This window comes from Tachyglossus aculeatus, chromosome 4 (assembly GCF_015852505.1).
Source record: "Tachyglossus aculeatus isolate mTacAcu1 chromosome 4, mTacAcu1.pri, whole genome shotgun sequence".
NCBI lineage: Eukaryota > Metazoa > Chordata > Mammalia > Monotremata > Tachyglossidae > Tachyglossus > Tachyglossus aculeatus.
This window is the reverse complement of record NC_052069.1, coordinates 17,749,522-17,777,225: the sequence shown is the minus strand read 5'-3', so window position 1 is coordinate 17,777,225 and position 27,704 is coordinate 17,749,522. Positions and strand designations below refer to the sequence as shown.

The 27,704-nt window shown below is 47.3% G+C and overlaps 1 protein-coding gene across 1 annotated transcript in view; it reads right to left on the bottom strand.

The window, feature by feature from the left end:
* CPEB2 (cytoplasmic polyadenylation element binding protein 2) overlaps positions 1–26,431 on the bottom strand; it is an 87,865-nt gene extending 61,434 nt beyond the window's left edge. Inside the window, exons 1-8 of the mRNA XM_038745605.1 lie at positions 26,403–26,431; positions 26,066–26,255; positions 25,432–26,014; positions 25,082–25,275; positions 24,815–25,012; positions 21,282–21,563; positions 20,366–20,455; positions 2,172–2,262 (exon numbers count right to left, since the gene is read on the bottom strand). Coding sequence (XP_038601533.1) covers positions 2,172–2,262; positions 20,366–20,455; positions 21,282–21,563; positions 24,815–25,012; positions 25,082–25,275; positions 25,432–26,014; positions 26,066–26,255; positions 26,403–26,431 — 1,657 coding nt within the window. The remainder of the gene's footprint in view (positions 1–2,171; positions 2,263–20,365; positions 20,456–21,281; positions 21,564–24,814; positions 25,013–25,081; positions 25,276–25,431; positions 26,015–26,065; positions 26,256–26,402) is intronic.
* Between the last annotated feature and the right edge of the window lie 1,273 nt (positions 26,432–27,704).

Genomic DNA, 27,704 nt, shown 5'->3' with positions numbered 1-27,704 from the left:
TGGTAAAATGGATATCCAATACCTGTTCTCCCACCTATTTAGACTTTGAGCCCCCTCGGGGACAAAGGACCATGTCTGACCTGATTAACTTTTATCTACCCCGGCATTTAGAACAGTGCTTGATACACAGTAAACACTTAAGAAATATTATTATTTGCTACTCTTCAGCCCTGATCTCTCCTCTGCAGTTTCAGGTTTCCTCTTACCTTCAGGACATCTCTACTTGGATGTCCTGCTGACAACTCAAACAGAATTCCTCTTCTTTCCACCCAAACCTTGTCCTCCGTCTGTCTTTTCCACCACCGTAGATAACACCACTATGTCACAATCCGATAACCTCGACATTTTTCCTCAACTCATCTTTCTCACTCAACCCACATATTCAGTCTGTCACCAAAATCCTGTCAGCTCTGCCTTTACAACTTCACTAAAATCCAACTTTTCTTCTCTATCCAAACTGCTCCTACACCAAACCACGCACTTATCCTAACCCACCTTGACTACTGTATCAGCCTCCTCACTGACCTCCCTGTCTCTGGTCTCACCCCGCTCCAGCCCATACTTCATTTTGCTGCCCAGATTATTTTTCTAAACAAACAAAAAAGTTTACAGTCTGTGTCTCCCCACTCCTCAAGAACCTTCTCCAGTGGTTGCCTATCCACCTCCACGGGCCTGGGAATCAGAAGGACCTGGGTTCTAATCCCAGCTCCACCACCTGTCTGCTGTGTGACCTCAGGCAAGTCACTTCACTGTGCCTCAGTTACCTCCTCTGTAAAATGGGAAGTAAGGCGGTGAGCCCCACGTAGGACAGGGACTGTGTCCAACCTGATTAGCTTGTATATACCCCAGAGCTTATAACAATGCTTGACACAAACGTAGTAAGCGCTTAACAAATACCACCAACATCAAACTCCTTACTAGCAGCTTGAAAGCTCTCAATCAGCTCTCCCCTTCCTACCTTGACTCACGGATTTCCTATCACAACCCAATCTGTACATTTAGCACCTCTGAGTCCAACCTACTCACTATACCTAGATATCATCCAACTGCTGACCACTTGCCCACATCCTCCCTCTAGCCTGGAATTTCCTCCCACTCCATGTCCAATAGACCACCACTCTCCTCATCCACAGAGGCTTATTAAAATCTCACCTCCTCTAAGAGGGCTGCCCTGACTAAGCCCTCAGCTCCCTACTCCCTCTCCCTTCTGTGCCACCTAGACACTCAGATCTGCCCCCTTTAAGCACTTGACATTCACCTGAGGACTTACGTATATATCTGAAATTTATTTTAACATCTGTCTTCCCTTCTAGACTGCAAGTTCCTCCTTGTCGGCAAGGAACATATCTACGAATTTTGTGGTATTGAACTCTCCCCCAAGCACTTATTACAGAGTTGCATAAAGTTAGCGCTCACTGAATACACTGAGCAATTAACTGGGTTAGAGCCCAAGTCCAAGTAGATTTTTGTGTTGGTTCTTCAAGGCTTACTACATTGTACATGCTTAATAAACGCTTGGCATAATAATAGGAACAGCAGTAGAGGGAAGTGGCAAGGACTAGAGGTGATGGGAAGTGCAGGGAGATGTGACAGTGGTAACTGTGGTATCTCCATTATGAATTCCAAATAGAATGTGTGTGTCTTCTGACTTTTGAAAACAAAAAAAATAAAACAAAACACCCCCTACAGTGCTTGAATACATTCAAAAACTATGCATTCTAGGTAGCAATTTATATGGACCATAGGTCACAGCTTTCTGATTTTCAAGGTACTATATAGTGATATATAGTACAGTGCTCTGCACACAGTAAGCGCTCAATAAATACTATTGAATATATGGTAAGAGTTCATATACTCCAAAAGTAATGGCTAAAACATCCACTGGTTATACAAAATGTATTCTAATAGTGCTTTTGTTTCCCCAGCAAATAATTTTGGATTTCTGGTGCCATATTTTAAAACTACTGGATGATAATACAGGAGGAGGAAGTGAACATTAATATGGATAACTGACATTTAGTTATATGACTGAGCTAGCTATACAAAAAAATAAAAAAGGCTTGAAACAAGCCTACCTAATATTGAAAAGACTTCATTCTGAAATTTTAGGTATTTAGCAGGTCCACAGTTATTTGGAGTTAACAATATGAGAAGAACCCAAAGCCAGTTACCTTTTAGGGGATCATGCTCTGCTCTCATTATATCAATGAGGGAGTTTTCCAGTGAGTGCATATTTAAGCTGTCATACATTCGACCTCGATCCTAGAAAAGAATAAAACCTTTTAGCACTTACACGATATAAGAGAAACAATTAAAAAAAAATAGAAATAAAAAACAAAGAATAACTAGTAAGTTGTTCAAGTCACCCCAAACGACAGTTAAAGACATTCAACTGCAATAAATCAAGTGGCATATTGGCCCAAACTCCAAATCTTAATTTAACCAAGGATCTCGCTAAAACTTTGGAGAAAAGGGTCTCAGCATCTCTGAGCACCTTTCCACCAATTCACCTGAATTTCACTGAATGGTATATTAAAGGTAACTCTATGATACTTATCTGTATTCTTATTACAGAATGTATCAGATTGCTTAATATTCTCATTTATTACTGTTTTTATGTTCTAAGATGGCAAGCGTATTAAAATTGAACTTAAAAAACAGGTTTTAACTGGCAGTTTAGGTGATGTCCATGCATAATATTAACTTAAATGGTAAAGACCGCTATATTAGCCTCAGTTTTTTCATCCATAGAATGGGATAATTGGTTTTCCCTCCCTCTCTGTCTGAGCCTTGTGTGGGACAGGGCCAATATCTAATCTGGTTATCTGGAATCTACCCCAGCACTGAGCATCATGCATGGCCAAGTAAAATGCTTAATAATCACTAGCATTATTAGTTAACAAATGTCAGTTTAGTTCACAGATGAAACAAATTACTACTGTGTGGATACCTCTGGCCTCGGTGTATTATTTCATTCATTCATTCAATTGCATTTATTGAGAGCTTACTGTGTGCAGAGCACTGTACTAAGCGCTTGGGAAGTACAAGTTGGCAACATATAGAGATGGTCCCTACCCAACAGCGGGCTCAAAGTCTAGAAGGGGGAGACAGACAACAAAACATATTAAGAAAATAAAACAGAATAGTAAATATGTACAAGTAAAATAGAGTAATAAATATGTACAAACATATATACAGGTGCTGTGGGGAGGGGAAGGAGGGGGCTCAGTCTGGGAGGAGGGGGCTCAGTCTGGGTATCTGCTTGATCTTTCATTTCAACAGTAGTAATAATAATGGTGGTGTTTGTTAGGTACTTACTATGTGCCAAGTGCTGTGACATACACAAAATAATTAGACCAGGCAAAATATAAGTAGATGGGGCACCAGGTATTGAACCCCCATTTTACAGATGAGGAAAAAATAATAACAATAATAATTCTGGTATTTGGTGAGCACTGACTGTGTGCCAGGCGCTGTACTAAGCGCTGGGGTGGATAAAAGCAAATCAGGTAGGACACAGTCCCTGTCCCACATGGGGCTCACAGTCTCAATCTCCATTTTACAGACAAGTAAGCTGAGGCACAGAGAAGTTAAGTGATTTGCTCAAGGTCACACAACACACAAGAAACGGAGCCAGGATTAGAACCCAGGTCCTCTTACTCCCAGGCCTATGCTCTTTCCACTAGACCATGCTGTTTCCCTTTCAATGCCTCTCTGCCAACCTCTGGCAAGTCTATTACACATTGTACCTTCTGCTACAAATAATAATAATAATAATAATAATAATAATAATAATGCCATTTATTAAGCGCTTACTGTGTGCAGAGCACTGTTCTAAGCGCTGGGGTAGATACAAGGTAATCAAGTTGTCCCACGTGGGGCTCACAGACTTAATCCCCATTTTCCAGATGAGGGAACTGAGGCCCAGAGAAGTGAAATGACTGGCCCAAAGTCATGCAGCTGACAAGTGGTGGAGCCGAGATTCGAACGCATGACCTCTGACTCCAAAGCCCGGGCTCCTTCCACTGAGCCACGCTGCTTCTCTGGATAAATGGATAAATATGGATATTTATCTTATGGATAAATAATAACCATAAAGCAACAAAAGTATGGTTTGCTTATGAAATAAATGTATTAATGGGTAAAGAGATACTGTGAAATAAAGCACTCACTATATAGGGAGTCAAGACTATTTCTAGGCACCAAATGGGATAAAATATTTTATGGTGTTTGTTAAGCACTTACTATGTGCACTTACTTTTCTAAACTTACTGAAAAGGGATGTCCTTTCTTATAGGGCTAGTATCAGGAATGTGATTTTATGAAAATATAAAAGTACTGCCTCAGAAGCTATACCATGCCATTCTAGTCTATTCAGCCAACCGTCTTAACACAGATTCTCTAACAAGTTACTCCTCTCAGATCCAAAGAGCATCCCAAAACAAGGGAAATGGAAACAGATGGTATCCAAGCAAATTTCATCTCAGAAAAGTTGCAGATTCTCAGTAAAATGCCTTTTCCACTAAATCAATTACTATGCATCAAAAATGATCAGATCCTTTTTCTAAATTTCACTTCATAGTTGTCAGCTTCTATTAGGAGAATGTTAAAAACCTGGATCTACCATCCATTTCAAACTTCTGAAATAATAACATGGCTTGTCTCAAAGAAACAATTCTCCATCTAGATTAAAAGATCATCATCAATCGTATTTATTGAGCGTTTCCTGTGTGCAGAGCACTGTACTAAGCGCTTGGGAAGTACAAGTTGGCAACATATATGAAAGATGTAAGCTTTCACTGTTCCACGGGACCAACCTCGACTCTTCAAGTCCATGATGAGCAATCCATGATGGGCAACAAGAAATCTAGGCTAATGAAAAGCGTATAAGAGCTGTTTAAAATTCCCTCTTCCTATGGAGTACATTCGTGCGGAGGTTTGGGTTCCAGATCCAATGAGTCAAAGAACTGGGTCAAGCTGGAATAAACCACAAAAAAAGCCATACATCCATTCCACCCCCTTAAAAAGTCAACTAGATTTGGATTGGGATTTGAAATTTCTTCCATAGAACTGAACACTAACCATCTTGGGCTTCTGAGAGCAAGGGTCTCAATCGGCCATTACTTCACAGGCCTGAGCCAAATAATCTGAGTTCTTATCCCTGCTCCATCACTTGCTTGCTGAACTTTGAAAAGTCATTTGAATTTTGGACCTGTTTCCTTATCTGTAAAACGGGAATTAAGATCTGGTCTTCCTCCCTAACTTAGACAAGTGAGCCACACGGACAGGAACTGTGTCTCATCTGATTATTTTATAATTACCCCAGCATTTAAATACCATGTTTGGCACATATTGAGCACTCATGCAAGAACATAAATATTGACTTCTCCCATCTTCCACCTCCTTCCCACACTTTCAGGAGTGAGGCCTCTATCAGGCCCTGCAAGCCTCAACTCAATCCAGGTCAGGCTAAAGAGGTGTCCTAAGGCAAGACTATACCAGAGGAGGGCCAATTCAATAGTTTCGTAGCTGAGTTCATTGTCGCCATGGAAGCACATTAGCTTCCAGACTCTCTAATCATCTGCTACTGTGATATAAAAAAAAATAAAATAAAGAAAGATAGAGAGATGGTGAGGGGGAGGACGAGACTGGGGAAAAAAAAAAAAGCTGGCCTGAGCTGAAACTGGAAAGTATCCACCATCACACATGCATGAGCCTTTCTGGGATTATGGCCTCTTTGAGCCCAGAAGAAACTCCTTCCATATGTGCAATTTTTTTTCCCTTCACAACCAATCAATGGTATTTATTGAGCTTTTAGTAAGTGCACAGCACCGCACCAAATGCTTGGGAAAGTACACAACAACAGAATTACCAGGCACATTCCCTGCCCATAACAAGTTTACTGCATAGCGGGGGAGACAGACTTCAATATCAATGAATAATTTATAATCTATAATTTAGATATTAAATTACACTGTCCAATGAAACAGGGATACAACCCCTAGTCCTTCTAAACTCTAAGCGCGAAGGGGGCAGGGAACACATCTTCAACTTAACTGGATTATACTCTCCCAAGCGCCTTGCAGAGTGCTCAGCCTACAGTAAGCGCTCAATACTGTTGATTGACTATTTTTTGGGAACTTCCATTCCCTCTAAACAATAAATAGTGTTTATTGAGCACCTACTGTGGGCAGAGTACTGTATGGTGTGCTTGGAAGAATGCAACAGGAATTAAAAAATGATAATAATAATAATAATCGGAAAGGTGTGGCATAGCGGGAAGCAGCATGGCGTAGTGGATAGAATACAGGCTTGGGAGTCAAAATGACCTGAGTTCTAATCCCGTCTCCGCCACACGTCTACTGTGTGACTGTGGGCACGTCACTTAACTTCAAGGGCCTCAGTTACCTCATCTGTAAAATGGGGATTGACTGTGAGCCCCCTGTGGGACAACCTGATCACCTTGTAACCTCCCCAGCGCTTAGAACAGCACATAGTAAACGCTTAATAAATGCCATCATTACTACTTCACTTCTCTGGGTCTCAGTTGCCTCATCTGTTAAATGGGGATAAAGAATGTGAGCCTCCTGTGGGACAGGGACTGTGTCCAACCTGATCAGCTTGTATTACCCTAGTGCTTACAACAGTACATGGCACATCGTAAGTGCTCAACAAGTACCACAATTATTATTATTATTAAGTACATTTTAGGCCCACACTTGCTGGAGGAGAGCTAGACATGCAGCCTCCCAGCTAGTGCCCTAGCCCAGCCCCTGCCATTCTTTGTCCCTGCCGAATTAAAGACTCTCAAAGTGAGGAGAGGGTCTGAAATGGGACAATCAGGCACTATAGTTATTTTGTTTCACATTCTTCAAATAAGAAACAAAATAAAATAAATAAGGGGAGATCCAAAAGTGGAACAGGGGCATTCTTTTTTTCAGTATCTACGTACACTAAATGCAACAAACAGGCCACAGGCTTTCAAAACACTTTTAATGCAACTTTATGATTTTGAGGTGGTTACGGACATACTGCTTCTCACTGCTGTGGCAGTTTCAGTATTGCCAAGGAACACGGAACTTTATCACCCTTCCACTCACTGAAACAGGAATCTAATTTGCGTGTGCAAAAAGTTTCAAAGAATCAAGGTGGGGTCAAGTTAACAATGCTCCCTAACCTGTCTTGGTAGGAAGGTGACATATAAATTAGTTTAGTTAATTAATTAAAGAAGTTCATCCACTTCTCAAGTGGATGTCTTCAACAGTTCAACAAAAACCTCAACCTATTCCCTCTCTGGCCATCCCTGAATTTTGTTGAAAATTATCAAGTTATATATCCAAACAATCCAATTTCAGTTTTTAAATGGTATTTGTTGAGCGCTTACTACATGCCAGGCACTGTTGTAAGTGCCAAGGTAGATACGAGATAATCAGGTTGGATACAGTCCAGGTCCCAGATGGGGCTCACAGTCTCAATCCCCAATTTACAGATGATGTAACTGAGGCCCAGAGAAGTGAAGTGATTTGCCCAAGGCCACACAGCAGACAAGTGGAGGAGCCGGGATTAGAAAGCAGGTCCTTCTGACTCCTGGGTCCATGCTCTAGCCACTAGACCACACTACTTCTCTGCTTCTCCAAATTTGCAAGTGGATGTTTATTGAAAAAGATTACTGAATAACTATTATTCCAAGCTCCAGGCCCATGTGAAGTCCATTGTTCATCACTTAAAATTAGGGAACAAAATCCCCCAAACCTGAAATGATAATGGTAGGTACTTCAGAAGGGCATTTTTCCCTGGAAGACTGAAGAACCATTACACTGATAATTAGATACTATACTAAAACAAATTAAAATTAAAAAACAAATCTATCACTTAGTGCTTCAAGGGTCTCCGTCACCTCGCCCCTTCCTACCTCACCTCCCTTCTGTCCTTCTCCAGCCCAGCCCGCACCCTCCGCTCCTCTGCCGCTAATCTCCTCACCGTTAGGCCTCGTTCTCGCCTGTCCCGCCATCGACCCCTGGCCCACGTCCTCCCCCTGGCCCGGAATGCCCTCCCTCCGCACATCCGCCAAGCTAGCTCTCTTCCTCCCTTCAAATCCCTACTGAGAGCTCACCTCCTCCAGGAGGCCTTCCCAGACTGAGCCCCCTTCCTCTCCCCCTCCCCACTCCCTGCCCTACCTCCTTCCCCTCCCGAAAGCACCTGTATATGTATTTGTACAGATTTATTACTCTATTACTTGTACATCTTTACTATTTATTTTGTTAATGATGTGCATATAGCTTTAATTCTATTTGTTCTGATGATTTTGACACCTGTCTACATGTTTTGTTTTGTTGTCTGTCTCCCCCTTCTAGACTGTGAGCCCGTTGTTGGGTAGGGACCGTCTCTATATGATACCGACTTGTACTTCCCAAGCACTTAGTACAGTGCTCTGCATACAGTAAGCGCTCAATAAATATGATTGATTGAATGAATGAATGAATAAGAGGAGTAAGAGATAACGTCAAGGTTACAGGCTTGAGAGACAGGAAGAATGGTGGTGCTGTCTACAGTGATGGGAAAGTCGGGGGAGGCCAGGGTTTGGGTGGGAAGATAAGGAGCTCTATTTTGGACATGTTAAGCTTGAGGTGACGAGAGAACAACCAAGCAGAGACGTCTGGAAGGCAGGAAGAGGTGGGAGACTGGAAAGAGGGAGAGAGATCAGGGCTGAAGATGTAGATTTGGGTATCATCTGTATCATCTGCATAGGGGTGGTAGTTGAAGCCATGGGAGTGATTGCAGATGGAGAATAGAAGGGGACTCAAAACTGAACCTTGAGGGACCCCCACAGTTAGGGGCTGGGAGGCAGAGGAGAAGCCCGTGATGGAGACTTGAGAAGGAACAGCCAGAGAGATAAGCGGAGATCCAGAAGAGGACAGAGTCAGTGAAGCTAAGGTTGGATAACGTTTCCAGGAGAAGGGGGTGGTCCACAGTGCCGAAGGCAGCTGAGAGGTCAAGGAGGCCTAGGATGGAGAAGGGGCCATTGGATTTGGCAGGAAGGAGAGCACTGGTGGCCTTTGAGAGGGCGGTTTCTGTGGAGTGAAGGGGATGGAAACCAGATTGGAGGGGGTCAAGGAGAGAACTGGAGGAGAGGAATTTGAGACAGCAGGTGTAGACAACTCGCTCAAGGAGTTTGGAGAGGAACAGTAGGAGGGAGATGGGGCGATGATGGGAGGGAGGTGTGGGGTCAATGAAGGGTGTTTTTAGGATAGGGGAGACATGGGCATGTTTGAAAGCAGTGGGGAAGAAGCCACTGGAGAGCGAACGGTTGAAGATGTACACAGTAAATGCTCAGTAAATACCACTGATTCATCAATCTGTCATGGGGGTACTAGAAAATACAGCTGTAGGTTTGCTATTTAGAGGCCCTGAGCGAAAGCAGGGGAATGTGTTAGATGACCTCTCAAAGTCCTTTACAGTGTCATAGTTCTAAACTATTTTCCTATAATTACATAGCATATTCTCAGCACTACTCAGCCAGTCAGTAGTGTTTGAGCACTTACTATCTGCAGAGCACTGAACTAGGGGCTTGGGGGAAGGACAATACAATACACCTGATAAACACATTCCCTTCCCTCAGGGAGTTTACATTCTAGTGGGGGAGACCATCATTAAAATAAGTTAACAGATGGGGGAAGCAGCAGAGTAGGAGGCTATGTACCTCCACACTGTAGGTGGGGAACAAAGAACTTAAGGGGCACACATTCCCAAATGCCTAGGTGACCCAGAAGGAAGGGCGATCAGGACGGGGAAATCAGAAGCTAGTCAGGGGTGGATTTTGGGAGAGTCTATAAGAACCCAGCCTGCAAGTTTCAAGTCTTTAAGCTCACTGCAGGCAGGAAACTGTCTACCAATTCTGTCATATTGTAGTCTCCCAATCACTGAGGGCTCTGCACACAATATGTGCTCAATAAATATCATTGGTGATTATGATGAAGTGTGTCCCCGGGACACTGAATTCACCATGCTGCAGTTTTCTGAAACCAAGTCTTGTCCTGCCTAAGTGTTTCTCCAAGTTTGACAGTCGCATTCTGAATAATTCGCCAAAAACCTGCTCTCCAATGAGTGTGTCAATATAATCAAATTAACTCTGAAGCACGAAGACTTTAAAGAAAGCCATATTAACCACAGACAAGAAGTCTCCTTGCACAATGTTATAAACTCTCCCCAACTGTTCTTATACAAAAGCTGATAAATCAGGAGTAGATGAACATTGGAACCTCTAAGTGTTCTGATCTAATCTACCTGCAAAGCTTATTTATCCATTTAACCTTCCATGCTCAGTAATTTATTTTAATGTTTGCCTTCCCCTCTAGACCGTGAGCTCCTTGTGGGCTCAGAAAGTGCTACCAATTATACTGTATGTTCTCGCCTCAACACACAGTAAGGGCTCAGTAAATACCATTGATTACTTCTGCCAACAGCTGTGTAAGGTTGGTTTTGCGGGGTTTTTTAGTGGTATTTGTTAAAACACTTTCTATGAGCGAAGCACTGTACTAAGCACTGGGGTAGATGCAAGCTAATCAGGTTGGAAATGGCCCGTGTCCCACAGGGAGCTTACAGTCTTCATCCCCATTTTACAAGCAAGCTAACTGAGGCACAGAGAAGTTAAGTGGCTTGCTCAAGTTCCCCCCTACTCCCAGGCCCATGCTCTAACCACTAGGCCAGGAGAGTTGCTTCTTTCTCATCCTGTAAATAATCTGTGTCCAGCCTACCCCTTTAGGCTGCAGATTGATATGCTCTTCTAGCACCAAAATACTCTCTTTGATCGATTGAGGGCAGGGACCCATATTCTCTTAATCAAATTTCCAAGTGCTTAGTACAGCACTCTGCCCACAGGAGATAACCCCAACAGTTATTACTGACTGAAAAATGTAGTCAGGTCAATGCTGATGATGATGAGGATGGTATTTGTTAAGCGATTACTCCATCCTCCCCTTGGCCTGGAATGCCCTCCCTCTGCACATCCACCAAGCTAGCTCTCTCCCTCCCTTCAAAGTCCTACTGAGTGAGCTCACCTCCTCCAGGAGGCCTTCCCAGACTGAGCCCCCTCCTTCCTCTCCCCCTCCCCATCCCCCCCACCCTATCTCCTTCCCCTCCCCACAGCACCTGTATGATTGTACAGATTTATTACTCTATTTTACTTGTACATATTTACTATTTTATTCTATTTATTTTATTAATGATGTGCATCTAGCTTGACATCTATTTATTCTGATGACACCTGTCCACATGTTTTGTTTTGTTGTCCATCTCCCCCTTCTACACTGTGAGCCCGTTGTTGGGTAGGGACCGTCTCTATGTTGCCCACTTGTACTTCCCCAGCGCTTAGTACAGTGCTCTGCACACAGTAAGCGCTCAATAAATATGATTGAATGAATAAAAAGCACTTAGCCGCCTGACGCACCTTTGGCAGAGATAAGAAGTTTTAATCTTTTCCTCCAACTCAAGGGGCTCTCCAAATGAGGGAGACTGGGAAGAGATCCAATGTTTTAAACATACGCATCAAATTTTAAGCCTACTGGATTGCTGGATTTTTTTTATGGTATTCATTAACCATTCACTATGTGTCAAGCACAGTTCTCCGCAATGGGATAGATACAAGTGAATTAAGTTGGACACAGTCCCTTTCCCACAGGGCTCACACTCTTAAGTAGGAGGGACTTCTAGAATGAGTTTAATACTAAATATACTCTAGGTTCTAGCACTGTCAATTACAAGTATTTTACTCTCCCACGCACCAGATACAGTGTTCAAAAGATACTACTGATTCATCGGTTTAGATAGGCTGCTGTTACACCTGGGCACACTCTGGAAGAAAAATCATCTAAACAACTGAAAAATTAATTTGAAGAAAAAAATATTTTGAAGCCCAGCAATGTGTGCTGAGATCACAGGATATCAGCACATCCGCCGAATACATCTTTCTGGGAAAGGCCAAAGCAATGAAATATGGGAAAAGGCCAAATACACGAGACATCTGGCAACCCTACTGGATTGCGATGATCTTTAAGCTTAATAAAACACTGTCAATGAGATCCCCTTATCACCCCCCACCCACCTGCCTTCCTACCGAACCCTGTGTTTTATCACGAACTGAGCTTCTACTTCAACAAAGAAAACACCGGTGCTATTTTAACGAACATATTAGTTTTTAGGTTAACATCATTAACCATCTGTTGCATCCCACACAAATTTCTTAAGTGCAGAAACAAAATTGCCTAGAGCAGGAAAATGGACTACATGACCTCTCAGCTTTCCTCTGTGAGACACTATGGAAATGGTTTAAGATATTCAACATTCAAATGGTTTCAGTTAAATATTACAGGTCGTTCATTATTGCTTCTCCTACGTGCCCATTTCGATGCCATTAAAACAAATAGCTAAGCTTATACCACTTTAAGTAAATGGCAAAGAATATTCAACTTGAGCATCTATTTCTTCAGAAATAAAAGGGGATTGGGAAACTCGTCATCACGTTTTATAGACAGTAAAGGGTTTTGAATGTGAGAGTCTGTAAGTCAGAAAGAATAAAACCTAGGAGACATGGGAGAGCTTTAATATAATCATGAACACCCTACTGAGAAAGGCAAAAGCCAGTAGGTATTGAGAATTACCGCAATATGGCCTAGGGCTCATCGTTGTGGAACTCTATGGAAACAGAGAAGAGGCTTAAAAAGAAAAAAAAAATGAAGCAACCTGATTAAAGAACTCTTTTACCACCACCTGCTTTGCAATATAATTAACATTTGGCGGACACACTACCAACTGACTAAGTGTCAAAAACTTAAGATCACAGAATTCTACATGTAACTAACACTAGGTACTAACATAACAGAACGGATAAGCCTGAATAATACATGACTCGGTGTCTAACGTCACCAATTCTTACTGGAGAAGAGGAGAACAAGAGGGTAATGAAATAATTATTTTTTTTTTAAGCCTGGATTCTTTATGACAAATTATTTGGGGTGATTCAGAAGAATTGGTAAAGGTAACCAAAGATGATCAAAGGTCAGAAGGAATGACCTATGAAAAAAGGCTAGAAATTATGCTTAGACTGGTTGAGAAATAATTAATTGAAGAAATACGGCAGGACTGCATTAGGGACCCTTCCTTCAACCGTCAAGCGGAGTGCTCGGAAAACAGATGCTACACACATACTAAATAAAGACTGAAAAGATAGTAACAATGATAACAAGAGAAATTTCTGAAAGATCATTTCCTAGCTTTCCACATCTCAATAATCTTCTTCCAAGGGCCGTGAAAAAAGTTAAATAATTTTGGCCTTGGAAGCACACGCGTCAGAATGAAAACTGTGATGAGTCACCCGAGAAATCACTACCTAAAAATCTTTAAACTAAATGACCCTGATCAAGGGTGTACCTATACCTTTTCTTTAGTTTAAAGCATTGCATTTGTTATCCTTTTGAAGTTGGGAGCTTTACAGAGCTGTGCAGATGTAGCCCCAATATAAACAGGACTTCGGCAATTATATTCTGAAGTTCTTCAATATAACCTTTTATTAATACTACATCAATAGCATTCAGGAATGATATTTCTCTATTTCCCTATCGGTTATGCTAGGATTCCGGGCCTCAAATTTTTCATCCCCAGGATCCATACCTAATGGTTGCACAGGATTTCAGAGTGCTTCGGGAGGTAATTTCTGAAATGGGTAAAAAAAATTTTAAAGCAGTCATATCAAAGCTATGGTTTATAATTACGGTATTGCATTTTTTATGGTTATGGGGTAATTTTCCAAGTGAATTTTCTTTTTTAAAAATCAGGTAAAAATTAGGTTTTTAATTTTAACTTTCACTTTTACACAAAGCATAGCTGCCTAGGTAAATGTTCCTTAGTAATTATTACTCCTGTCCCAGCACTTGACTAACGCAAAAAAAATGACTAAATGAGTGAGCACATTTCTAGCTCCCTAATGGCATACTGAGCCACACTAGGGTAACCCTGCTTAAGTGAAGGCATCGAGCTCCAGCATCAGTGAAAAAAAATCAGTGTTCAGATGTCGATTTATATTATAACGAAGACGTTTTGTTGGAGCAAGACAAACCGCGGCAAGCGAAAATTGACCACAACCACCACTTCCCCAGGGAACCAACACTCTTTATAATAAAGTAACCACTTTCACGGGAAAATCCCCCATAACCAAATATTTATGATACATCTAAGTGACTTCCAGAGACCACATTCAAAATACACAGGGGGGTATCGCCAGAACCCAGTGCTCTGCACACAGTAAGCGCTCAATAAATACGAATGAATGAATCACAAAAATATGCTACATCAAGTGGACAGAGGGAGAACTTTGATTTAAATCAAGCGACGTTCACTTTGGCAGTGAAAAGTGTTCTAAGGTTAATTTGAAAGGTTTACTCAATCAGTGGTATCTATTATGTGCTTACTGTAGGCAGAGCACGGTACGGAGCGCTTTGGAGACTACAATGCAGTAATACTAATACTAACGGCATTTGTTAAGCATTTACTATGTGCCAGGTGATGTACTAAGTACCGGGGTGGATCCAAGCAAATCGGGTTGGACACAGCCCCCGTCCCACGTGGGGTTCACGGTCTCAATCCCCATTTTACAGTCGAGGGAACTGAGGCCCAGAGAAGTGAAGAGACTTGCCGAGGTCACACCCAGCAGACCGGTGGCGGAGCCGTGATTAGAACTCATGACCCTCTGACTGCGAGGCCGGTGTTCTGTCCACCACTCCGCGCAGTAGAGTTGGTAGGCCCGAACCTGGCCCCAAAGAAGGCTGATTATTAAGAGGATTCCGGAGCAGAGACTGGGGTAAATCCTAAACATCAACACCCTAGCTATAGCTAAAGGTGGGATGAAGAGGGAGGTGTGACCACAGAAGGCTTACCAGGGGACAAGATGGGGCAGCTGGGGGAGGAGGAGGCTGCGATCAGTGAGGGGGAGCAGCACAGCATACTGTTTGGACCCCGGGGCCTGGGATTCAAAAGGTCATTCATTCATTCCATCGCATTTATTGAGCGCTTACTGTGTGCACAGCACTGTACACTAAGCGCTTGGGAAGTACAAGTTGGCAACATACAGAGACGGTCCCTACCCAACAGCGGACTCACAGTCTAGAAGGGGGAGACAGACAACAAAACAAAACATATTAACAAAATAAAATAGAATAAATATGTACAAATAAAATAGAGTAATAAATACATACAAACATATATACATATATACAGGTCATGGGTTCTAACGCCAGCTCCGCCGCTTGCCTGCTGTGTGACCTTGGGCTAATCACTTCATTTCTCTGTGCCTCAGGTACCTCATCTATAAAATGGGGATTAAGACTGTGAGCCCCATGTGGGACAGGGACTGTGTCCAACCTGATTTGCTTGTATCCACCTCAGCGTTTAGTACAGTGCCTGGCACGTAGTAAGTGCTTAACAAACAGCACAATAATAATAGTTATTATTATCATCAGTAACATGGGTAAAGGGAGGAGGGATGCCCAGATAAGTGCTTAGTAGAGTGTTCTGCACACAGTAAGCGCTCAGTAAATACAATTGAATGAATGAATACAGGACATTCACAGAATTTCTCCATTTTGAGAAACAATAGAAAGGATGGGAAAACTGTGTCCTCAAGGATGAGCTAGTACCTCACTGTGGGTAGGGAATATTATACTCTCCCAAACACTTATTAAGAGTGCTCTGACACAGCGCTAAGTAAGACTGAGTCGATGATAATTGTGCATTCATCATGAAATACTTAATGCAGGGTACATTTAGATCAATGCTTCATTTTTTTTTCTTCCCCATATTTTAAGTGGGGTATCTTGTATTTAGTACCTTCTAGCTCTTCCTTTAATTCTCGTCATTCCCAAACTAAAGCATCCTTCATCTGCAGTTCCATAGCAATGCCATCTAGACCCTGGAAGTTGGGCAGGTAAAGCATTTTTCCCTAAATCTCCAGCCACTATGAAAAACTGGGGCGAGTACCAGCAGGCTCACGCCTATGAACCTGGGAATCATAAGGTCATGGGTTCTAATTCTGGCCCCGCCACCTGTCTGGTGCGTGACCATGAGCCAAGTTACTTCACTTCCCTATGCCTCTGTTACCTCATCTGTATAACGGGGATTGAAACTGTGAGCCTGACGTGGGACTCGATTTTCTTGTATCCACCCCAGAGCTCACTACAGTGCCTGGCACTTAGTAAGCGCTTAATACCATTATTATGATTGTGATGATGACCATCAGCCACACAAAACTGGAACTATAGTTATCCACTCATGAATGGAGGTGTCCTTTAATTTTTATTTATTTATTTTTTGTAATTCTACCTGCCTCCTAGAGACAATAAAATCACCGGGACACAAAAATAGTTCATTCTATCCCTTACTGGCAGTACACAGCCTCCATGTTAAAATCCTAAATATCAAAAAATGGAGCAAGTGTCAATTCATAACCAAAAAAAAAAAACAAACCTCACCTAGACACTTGTTCTATAACTGAATCTGTCCTGAATAAGCAATTCTATTCAATTTCATCATCTACTTTGAAATGTGAATTTTTAATTTCTTAGTTTCTGGCCACCCCCTAATTTTATTCGATTGAATTAAACTAGAATCTTAACTATAAGGCATGGGAATGACAACAAGATGCTGAAAGTTTAAAAGCCTAAAATGTTTTCATCTTGATAGATTCTCTGTTTAAAGGCATCTGCTCTCCTGTGGACTGCGTCCCTTCATTTTTAAAACTCAGCATTTAAAGTTGGGTTAGTGTTCCAGACCTTGACAGCCCATTCAGCTCTCCTGTAATGTGGGGTCTGCATTCTTGGAGAACCACACGTTACAGAACACTCAGGATTTAACACATGTGTCTCCAAGGATGCCACATGTTTGCTTACGATCATTTCTTCTGACATCGTAGCACATTCTACCCGGAGAAACAGGAATTGCTGGTAGAACTTTTCCCAGCTAACAGTGTTTGGTTCAAAATATGCAGGGAAAATACAAAGTCTGGAACACTAACCTAACTTCGAAGACTGAGTTTTAAAAATGAAGGGGCTCAGTCTCCAGGAGATCAGACGCCTTTAAACAAAGAATCTATCATGATGAAAACATGTAGGCTTCGGATGCTTCCTACCTGCCGAAGTGTAATATTTGTCAAAATTCTGATTTGTGGCATACGATAGTTCACTTTAAAACTAATGTTGTTGAGCTTTCTTAGACTGTGAGCCCCTCTGTGGGACAGGTTGTGTCCAACTTGATGAACTCTGATCTAAACCAGTGCTCAGAACAGTGCTCCAAGCGCTTAGTACAGTGCTCTGCACATAGTAAGCGCTCAATAAATACGATTGATGATGATGATGATGATGATGATGCTCAAAATAAAATACCATTATTAATTTATTCTTTTTTGAATCTTAAAAATATTTCAGAGGATATTAGAAGAGATAAAACCAAAGCCAGAAAAGTTTTGCAGACATTTCCTCCGCTTATGATTTTAAATGAATCTGATGACACAGGTCTCAGCCTTGTGTGTGTAGCTGATAAAAGCTAAGGCATGTGTGGAAAATAATTTACATTTTTGGACCAAGCAAGAAGCTGCAGAGGGAGCAGAGGTCTAAAAACGACCTTCTTGCATACTATTTTTCAGCCTGCTTGCAAAAAAACACACTCATCTAAAGTCACACTGCTAAAATTAGGTTAATAAATGCTCTTGATTTTAAGCTTCTGAAAACAAATCTCACAGATATGGATTTATTTGTTACTTAAAATATTATTAGGGTTATTCAGGAGGAAAAAAAATCCAACAGTGATATCTGTAAACCATTTAAGTAAGCATTTTTACTGAGCAGGCAGCATAATCATGAAGCAGCATGGCGTAGTGAAAAGAGCACGGCCTAGGGGTCAGAAGGTCATGGGTTCTAAACCCAGCTTTGCCACTTGTCTGCTGCGTGACCTTGGGCAAGTCACTTCACTTCTCTGTGCCTCAGTCACCTCATCTGTAAAATGGGGATTGAGACTGTGACCTCCAGGTGGGACAAGGGACTGTGGCCAACTGGATTTGCTCTTTTCCACCCCAGGGCTGAAGTACTGTGTGCCTGGGGCACACAGTAAGCGCTTAAAGACCACGATTATTATTATTATTATGTGCAGTGAATAGAACATGGGCCCGAGAGTCAGAAGGTCATGGGTTCTAATCCCAGCTCCACCACGTGTCTGCTGTGTGACCTTGGGCAAGTCAATTCACTTCTCTGGGTCTCAGTGACCTCATCTTTTTATAAAATGGGGATTGAGACTGTGAGTCCCACATGGAACAGGGACCGCATCCCACCTGATTTGCTTGTATCCACCCCAGCGCTTAGTACAGTGCCTCGCACATGGTTAAGCGCTTAACGAATACCATCATTATAATTATGATTACGGTTATTGTTATTATTCTTCTCCCGAAAGCCTGGGGGTCATTAAGATCAACTGAAAAGATGACAGGAGGACAGGAGCAGTACACTGCAAAGAACCTTTCTACCTCTGCCTCCACCCCAAGCCGATGTTCTTGTAATTACACAATTAGTTTCCCAGGACTTTATTCTGCTCCTCTAAAGCTACTAAAAGAGAGCACTATATTTATCTGAAAAGCTACAAGACGGTAGTATACTTTGTCCAGCATTTGTAACTTGTGGTAAGAACCGCCACTCGGAATGTTTCAACCTTTTAAGGCAAGAAGCATACCCAGCACAAAAGTAAGCGCAGCTCATGTCACTAAGGTCCAACCCAAACTCCAGCCCTGGCAGAAGCATTACTGGTTTGAAGATTTGCTCCAGGCTCACATTAACCTTCTTTCACCATGAAAATAAAGACCCTTTTAGTACTGACAAAGGCAAACAATTTAACTTATTTAGCATTAAAAAAAAAAAATCCTAAGGCTCTGGGCATGTGCCTAGGACAACTTAGAGAGGGAGGGTTAAAGACTCAGAAGACAGTAATGACCTATGTAAAGGTGGCATTTCACTGACCTTTCCACCCTGTGACACTTCCCCATCCGCAGCACCCCAAATTCCTCTCTTTTTCTAATGACTCCCTCCTCGTTGCCCTTTGGCCGGCATCCGGCACTCAGTCTTCTGACTACTGAGGTGGCGGCCGGGATACGTGGTTGGTCCAGGAGGCTCTGTGGCCTGGGAAAGGTGAATTCTGCCTCTCAAGCCTATTTTGCTGCAAGGAGACTAGGCCCAATCCAGTCCCCCAGTGCCTGGTAGGCAGAGAGGGATGAGGACGATATTTTTTTATCCTAAGGAGGCCTGAAAATGGGGCCAGCTAGGCAGGAGGCTAAAGGTCGTTTCCAACCACTAGCCCTACGGCCCCCGGAGCAGGGTGGGGGGAGTGGAGCACCCACCAGGTGATAGTACCGTTCTTTTCATGTGCTAAAACCAGGCTTTTGTTCTGATGATGACGATGATGGCATTTATTAAGCGCTCACTATGTGCAAAGCACTGTTCTAAGCGCTGGGGAGGTTACAAGGTGATCCGGTTGTCCCACGGGGGGCTCCACAGTCTTAATCCCCATTTTACAGATGAGGTAACTGAGGCACAGAGAAGGGAAGTGACTGCCCAAAGTCACACAGCTGACAATTGGCGGAGCCGGGATTTGAACCCATGACCTCTGACTCCGAAGCCCAGGCTCTTTCCACTGAGCCACGCCGCTTCTCATGATAGAGATGCTTTTAATTTACTGGCAAATCCCTTGATTGCATCTGGAGAAGACACTGAATCATGAGGTGATATCATCAGGCAGAGACATCCTACAGCAAATGACAGGCTTCATGACAATGTATTGACTGAATAATCCTATAAAGTATTAGTGAGGCGTTTAGCAGTTAAGCAGATGGGTTTGCCGGAATAAAACCACGGCATACTGATTTTTAGTGAATCTAAATCCCAATCCATCTAAAAACAAGAGCATTCGGGATTAAAAAACAAATTCAGGTGCTGATTACCCCGCTGTTTTAGCCATACCTCCATCCCCCCACCCCCGTGCCCGCCCCCCCACCTTGCATAAACACGTAATTCAATACTAACCAAAGTTTGTTAAAGAAAACGATAACTACGGTTGAGTACGGTGCAAAAATACACCGACATAAAATGTTTTAACATCCCAAAACGAACATAACATAAACCATTTCTAGCGGGTGTTCCTGAAAAGACACCGTGTCTTTCAGCACATCTTTTTGAGCAATTTCTCAGAGTCAGAAGTAATCAATTGTGACAGTCCTAGTCATTTGTACAGAAATACTACACTCCTGGCCAAAGTCCTGAAAAATATTCGCTGTGCAGCCTACCTGGTCTATTCTGGATGATCCGGCTGCAGTGCACCAACTATCTTGGAGTGAATCTGAGCCCCAAGCTGGCAACTGCAAACTAGATCTCACCTTCAATAGCATAGAAGTTTTCATCAGAAATGAGCAGTTCTCTTCTCTTCCCCACACCCACCCTCCAAAAAAAAAAAATACACAGCCACCAAAAAATCCCTTTCCCTGTAGCAGTTTCTTAGCCGCCCCCAATCAGCGCAATGGGATTTCAGAAGAAAAATCTTCTTCTGCATTAGCCGTTGGAGCCTACGGTTCTAGCGGGAGACGGGACCTGAAGTGGCAGGTGATGCCGTTAACACCACCGAACTGTTAAGCCACGGAGTTTACGTGGGTTGATAAAGCCGGCGGCAAGTCCACTCTGACACAGAGTGACTAAAGAGAAAGGTCAGGGGCCCCTTGCCCTCATTCAGGGCACTCTCAGGGCTGTACGGAGAAAAGCCCATCATCGACACCCTCGCCGCTTACAGCCAAGGAGAGTCACAACCGTGACCACCGCCGAATTCCCGTTAAAGGGAGTTCTGGCGGCTTTATTACAGATTAGCAAGCACGGTAACGGCTGTGCTTTCTTTGCGAAGTTCCAGTTTCGAGCACTGACGGACACATTTTAAAAACAGATACGGAATATAACTGGAACGCACAATCTCTATCACACACGAAACTCGTTCTTCACTTTTCACTTAGGGTGATGCGTTTCGTTCTGAGTTTCCTTCCTTCAAATTCAGACATAGTTTTAGCACCCGTTAACTAGGCAACGGCTCAACAGTCCGCTTTGCTCAGTCTTGAGTTTTAAAAAGGTACCACCACCACCACCCCCACCACCCCCACCACCCTGGCTACTTCCAAACCTCGGCCTAAGAAATACTCTCTATTTACACACCATTCTTACCTGTAAGGGTAAGAGAGTATTACTGTTGCTGTCCGTTCTGAAGACGTTATCTTCAATCCACGATTTGGGTGTCAGTGATGGCGTAGAGCGAGTAAATTTCGGCGGGGCTATGACATTACCGGAAAATGGTTTCTTCAGAGGAGAAATCTGGTTCATAGTTCCTGGAATCCCCATGTTTCCAGTTCTGCGATGGTCTCTGCCATGCATTCCTCCCCACGACATGCTTCCCGTGCTCCAGCCACTACTCTGATGGTTGCTCCAAGGGGACTGCTTCAGAAGAGGCTGGAGAGACACACCCAATTATATTACTCGGGAAACGCTTGAAAGTTTCCAAAGCGGTACACGGCTACTAAGACAGGTCTAACAAGCCGCAGAAAGGCAGATAGGGGCATTCCACCGAAGGCGCTCAATAATACATTTCCAATGGGCCCATGATAGCTAAACGAGAAAAAAAAAAAAGCTCACGTAATGTTATGTAAGAATTTAGAATCATCTCGTGGATACTTCACTAGAATAAATCAAGTCCCTGTTGCGCGGTCATTGCTAAAAGAGGCCTTCTACGGACTGTTTCATAAGGCTACTCCCCCCTCCCCTTTCGGGAAAGAAACTGTACAGTAACAGATGGAAGTATAAAGGGAATTCCAGACTATAAATCTCACCAATATACTCAGAACACGTACGACCCAATGACAAGCATCAGTTTCCTAAATACGGAACCAAGCACGTCGATCCCATGCTTTAAAGCAAGTACTGCGGCTACAGAAAGGGCTCACGGTACCTTCGGGGCTACTCTCTTATAGAAACTTTTTGACTGAGGGAGTTGGAAGGAGAGTAGGACAGTCTGGTTTGAAGAGGATGTAATAAACCTGGGCTATTACTGCTACCGAGGGAAAAATAAAAAGAAACCCCTCCTGGAAAATAGAGTTTCGCTCTTAACTCGTAACTTGAAATAAATCCAAGACTTTTTTTTATGGCTCCTGAGCAGTCGCCTGTAGGACCTACAGGTGGATCCACTGAGATAAACCCGGCTCGATTACCCGGGGAAGAAATCAGTACCTCCGAAAATGAGCAAGTCATCATTCAATTCCCTCATGTTCCAGAAACCTAGAAACATACACGTCTACGCTAGCAACAGCCGCGGTCTCGGAAGAACTCAGTCTCCTCCAAAAGTTAACAAGAACAATGAATATTCCCCCTGAAACGCCGCTGCTACCATCCTAGACAGGCCTGACAAGAAGCATTAAATTCAAAACCGTAATTAGCTCTGAAAACTGGAGTGATCACTTTGGGACACTGTGAGGGCTGGGCACTTTTGGAATGCGAAGAAGCTATTCTTCTAGACCGTATTATAAAATAGTAAAGCAAAAGCTTTGTTTTTGTCGTTTCAATATCTCGCACTGCATCACTGGTTGCTGATCCCTCGTGTCGGAGTAATTTTTATACTTTTTTTTCACATCTCAAATAAGGCACAAGCCAACGCGGCACCTCCCCGGACCGCAGGGCAAGACACTTTTATCCAGTGAATTTTAGCAGGAGTGTAAGGGCCCTGTTCTTTTAAAGGTCTTACTTTTTAAAATAAAATCACCTTACCACGACAGGGTCCGAAAGAAACATTTAGAGGTCATGGTGACCGCGCAACAAATGGTTCCTGGCAAGAGTCCACCTTAAAAGCTGAAGAAACTGAGGCAAAGAGCTACTCCGCGCCTTGTTCAAGGTCACCCAAGTCAAAGGTGTGTAAAAGAGTTTCGAAAAGCCCCAAACTCATCGGCAGTGACCAATACGTACTAGTAGTTTTTTGTTTGTTTTTTTTACACTTGTAACTCATTGAGTCCAACGATAAACGACCATCTTGGGCTTTGACATGCAAAATAAAACAAACAGGGCCCGCACCAGAAAGGGGGTTGGGAGGGGGGGCGTCGTCAGAATTACCATCCGCGGTAGGTACCTTGAAGGAACAGAGGGAGTCCCCGGCACGGGAGGGCTCCTCCGTATTTCAGATTTCGTTACTGTTCCGTCAAAACGGTTGGAAACCGCAGGCGGGGCAGCGGGCCGGCAGGGCGGGCGGCCCTAACTAAGCGCCCCTTTGCCGGCCAGCCCGGAGCCCAGTTCAGCCCACCTTCATTTATTTCTAAATGTCCCTCTGGATTCGCCTCCCAAAGGGGTGCGGGAATCTCCTCTGGATGAAACCCGACCAACCTTTCTTCCTCCTCCTCCTCGGAAGGAAGGAAGGAAGGAAGGAAGAGAGGAAGGAAGAAAGAGAGGAAGGAAGAAAGAGAGGAAGGAAGAAAGAGAGGAAGGAAGGAAAGGAAGAAAGAAAGAAAGGAAAGGAAGGAAGGAAGAAAGGAAAGGAAGGAAGGAAGGAAGAAAGGAAAGGAAGGAAGAAAGGAAGAAAGGAAAGGAAGGAAGGAAGGAAGAAAGGAAAGGAAGGAAGGAAGGAAGAAAGGAAAGGAAGGAAGAAAGGAAGAAAGGAAAGGAAGGAAGAAAGGAAGAAAGGAAAGGAAGGAAGGAAAGGAAGGAAGGAAGGAAGGGAGGGACGAAAGGAAGGAAGGAAGGAAGGAAAGAAGGAAAGGAAAGGAAAGAAGGGAAGGAAAGAAAGGAAAGAAAGGAAAGGGAAGGAAGGAATCAATCAATCGTATTTATTGAGAGCTTACTGTGTGCTGAGCACTGTACTAAGCGCTTGGGAAGTACAATCTGGCAACATATACAGACGGTCCCTACCCAACAGTGGGCTCACAGTCTAGAAGGAAAGGAAAGGAAAGGAAAGGAAAGGAAAGGAAAGGAAAGGAGGCTACCGGAGGGCACCAACTCGAGTCTGGGAACAACCCGGTCCCCCCCGAGACGCGGCTGTGGGTAGAGAGGGGCGGCGGGTGTGCAGGGCCCTGATCCCGGGGAGGGGTCGGTGGAGGAAGGGGGCAGCCCGGGGTCCTGCCCCGGCAGCGGCCGGGCCCGCCGTCCGACGGGAGCCGGGCGCACAGGGCTGTTCCCCCCGGGCCGGTTGGGGCCGTCCGGCCGGTCGGTCGGACGGACAGACTGACGGGCGGACGGACGGACGGACAGAGGGGCGGCGGGTGTGCAGGGCCCTGATCCCGGGGAGGGGTCGGTGGAGGAAGGGGGCAGCCCGGGGTCCTGCCCCGGCAGCGGCCGGGCCCGCCGTCCGACGGGAGCCGGGCGCACAGGGCTGTTCCCCCCGGGCCGGTTGGGGCCGTCCGGCCGGTCGGTCGGACGGACAGACTGACGGGCGGACGGACGGACGGACAGAGGGGCGGCGGGCTGGACAGGGCTGGGCCCCCCGGCTCTGCTCCCGGAGCCCGCTGCCCCCTCCCACCCCAGGGGAGCGAAGGCAAGACACGTCGGGGCGGACGGACGGACGGACGGACGGACGGCCGGGGCAGGCAGGTCCTCCGGCGCCGCCCTCCCCAACCGGGATCTCAACCCTTCACCTTCGGCTCTGGGGGTCTTTTTTAAACGCTTTTTCCCTCCGGGGCCGGGACGGGGGGTGACAACTGTCCCGGGATCGGAGCGGTCTGGCTTACCTGGTGGTGGTTGTAGGAGTTCCTCTGCTGCAGGAAGGCGGCGGCTGCTGCGGCGGCGGCGGCGGCCTGGTGGTGCTGGAGCTGCGGGCTGACGGGGGACCGGCGGCTCGGCGGAGGGGGAGGCGGCGGAGCAGGAGGAGGAGGAGGCGGCGGAGGCGGCGGAGGAGGAGGAGGAGGAGCAGGAGCGGCAGCGGGAGGCTGAGACGGCGGCGGAGGCTGAGGCTGCGGCGGCGGGGGCGGTAAGGTCATGGCGGGCGGGGGGGCCGCCGCCGCGGCCGCGGAGAAGGGGCTCCCGAAGCCCCCGGCCCCGCCGCCCCCGCTCATCCCCGCGCAGGGGCCGTGCGGGGACACGGCCGAGAAGGTCTGGAAGAAGGCCGGGTTGATGGACGACGGGATGCCGGGGTAGTAGCTGCTGTCGGGCTCCGGGCCGGGCTGCGCCGACGCCGCCGCCGCCGGCGGAGGAGGAGCAGGGGGCGGGGGGTTGATGGGGCCCGGGGGCGGCGGCGGCTGCTGCTGCTGCTGCTGCTGGGGCTGGGGCGGCGGCGGCGAGGGCGACGGCTGCACGGCCCACGGGGTGCCGAAGCCGGGCAGCGGCGGGGGCGGGGGCGACGACGAACCGCCGCCGCCGCCTCCGGGAGGCCCTCCGGGCCCCCCCGCCCCAACGGCCGCGCCGCCCGCGGGGCCGGACAGGTCGGGCCCCTGCAGGCCGCCGAAGCCCCCGGCCGCGCCCGGCAGCAGGACGCCCCCGGCCCCCGCCCCGGCTCCCCCGGCCCCCGCTCCCGGGCCCAGCAGCGGGTGGTGGCTCGGGGGCTCCATCGGCGGGCGCGCCGGCCACCGGCTCACAGCGGGACCACGGCCGGCGGCCGCCCCCACATCGGGGGGAGACAAGGGGACCGCCCCGAGGGGGCCCGGACCGGGGCGCGGAGAGAGGGGAACGGGAACGGGAACGGGAAGGGGCTGCGGCGGCCGCTGCGGCTGGGGCCCGGACGGCCCCACCTGGACGGGCGGCTGCCGCGGAGGCGGAGGAGAAGCCGGCGGCGGAGGGGCGAGGAGCTGCTGCTGCTGCTCCTGATGGGGAGGAGGAGGAGGATGCGGCGTTGGCGTCTGGTTGAAGTCCTTCCTCTTCTGGCCGCTCAGCTGCCTCTGCCGCGGCTTGGCCGCGTCCCGGGGGGCGGGCGGCTCGGCAGGAGGAGGAGGAGGAGGAGGAGGAGGAGCAGGAGGAGGAGGAGCGGGCGGCGGCCGCTCCCGCGCCGGCGTCAGCCCCTGCAGCAGCAGCAGCAGCAGCTCATCCTGCATGGCCCGCCCCGGGAGGGGGGAGGGAGCGGCCGAGCCGGTGACAGGCGGCGGGGGGCGGGCCCTCACCCCCTCATCGGGCCGCGGGGGCGCGCACCCGCAGCGGACTTTAACCGTCTCTCCGCCCGGCCCGGCCGCCGCCTCAGGTCTTTAAGAAGCCCGGAACGTGCGTCATCGCCACCTCACAATCGCGCGCGCGCGCGCGCTCCCTCCCCCCGCCCTCCGCCTGGCGCGTGCCCCCCCGCGCGCGCGCGGCAGCGCCAGTCGTGAATATGCATGAGGCGCGTGCCCGCACGCGCGGCAGCGCCAATCGTGAATATGCATGAGGCGCGTGCGCGCGGCAGCGCCAATAATGACTATGCACTCCGCGCGCCTCCGAGCGTCGCCCTGTCACCGGCTTCAGGCCGCGCCCATCATGAATATGCATGAGGCGCGGGCGCGCGCGCGGGGCAGCCCCAATCGTGACTGTGCACGAGGCGCGCGCCTCCGAGCGTTGCCCCGTCACCGGCTTCAGGCCGCGCCCATCATGAATATGCATGAGGCGCGCGCGCGCGGCAGCGCCAATCGTGAATATGCATGAGGCGCGCGCGCGCGGCAGCGCCAATCGTGAATATGCACGAGGCGCGCGCGCGCGGCAGCGCCAATCGTGACTATGCACGAGGCGCGCGCCGCCGAGCGTCGCCCTGTCACCGGCTTCAGGCCGCGCCCATCATGAATATGAATGAGGCGCGGGCGCGCGCGGGGCAGCCCCAATCGTGACTGTGCACGAGGCGCGCGCCGCCGAGCGTCGCCCTGTCACCGGCTTCAGGCCGCGCCCATCATTAATATGCATGAGGAGCGTGCGCGCGCGGCAGCGCCAATCGTGACTATGCACGAGGCGCGCGCCTCCGAGCGTCGCCCCGTCACCGGCTTCAGGCCGCGCCCATCAGCCCCAATCGTGACTATGCACGAGGCGCGCGCCGCCGAGCTTCGCCCTGTCACCGGCTCCAGGCCGCGCCCATCATGAATATGCATGAGGCGCGTGCGCGCGCGGCAGCCCCAATCATGCCTATGCACTCCGCGCGCGCCTCCGAGCGTCGCCCCGTCACCGGCTTCAGGCCAAGCCAATCATGAAAATGAATGAGGCGCGGGCGCGCGCGAGGCAGCCCCAATCATGACTATAAACGAGGCGCGTGCCGCCGAGCGTCGCCCTGTCACCGGCTTCAGGCCGCGCCCATCATGAGTATGCGTGAGGCGCGCGCGCGCGGCAGCGCCAATCATGACTATGCACTCCGCGCGCGCCTCCGAGCGTCGCCCCGTCACCGGCTTCAGGCCAAGCCAATCATGAATATGAATGAGGCGCGGGCGCGCGCGAGGCAGCCCCAATCATGACTATAAACGAGGCGCGTGCCGCCGAGCGTCGCCCTGTCACCGGCTTCAGGCCGCGCCCATCATGAATATGAATAAGGCGCGCGCGGGGCAGCCCCAATCATGACTGTGCACGAGGCGCGCGCCTCCGAGCGTCGTCCCGTCACCTGCTTCAGGCCGCGCCCATCATGAATATGCGTGAGGCGCGGGCGCGGGCGCGCTTGGCAGCCCCAATCGTGACTGTGCACGA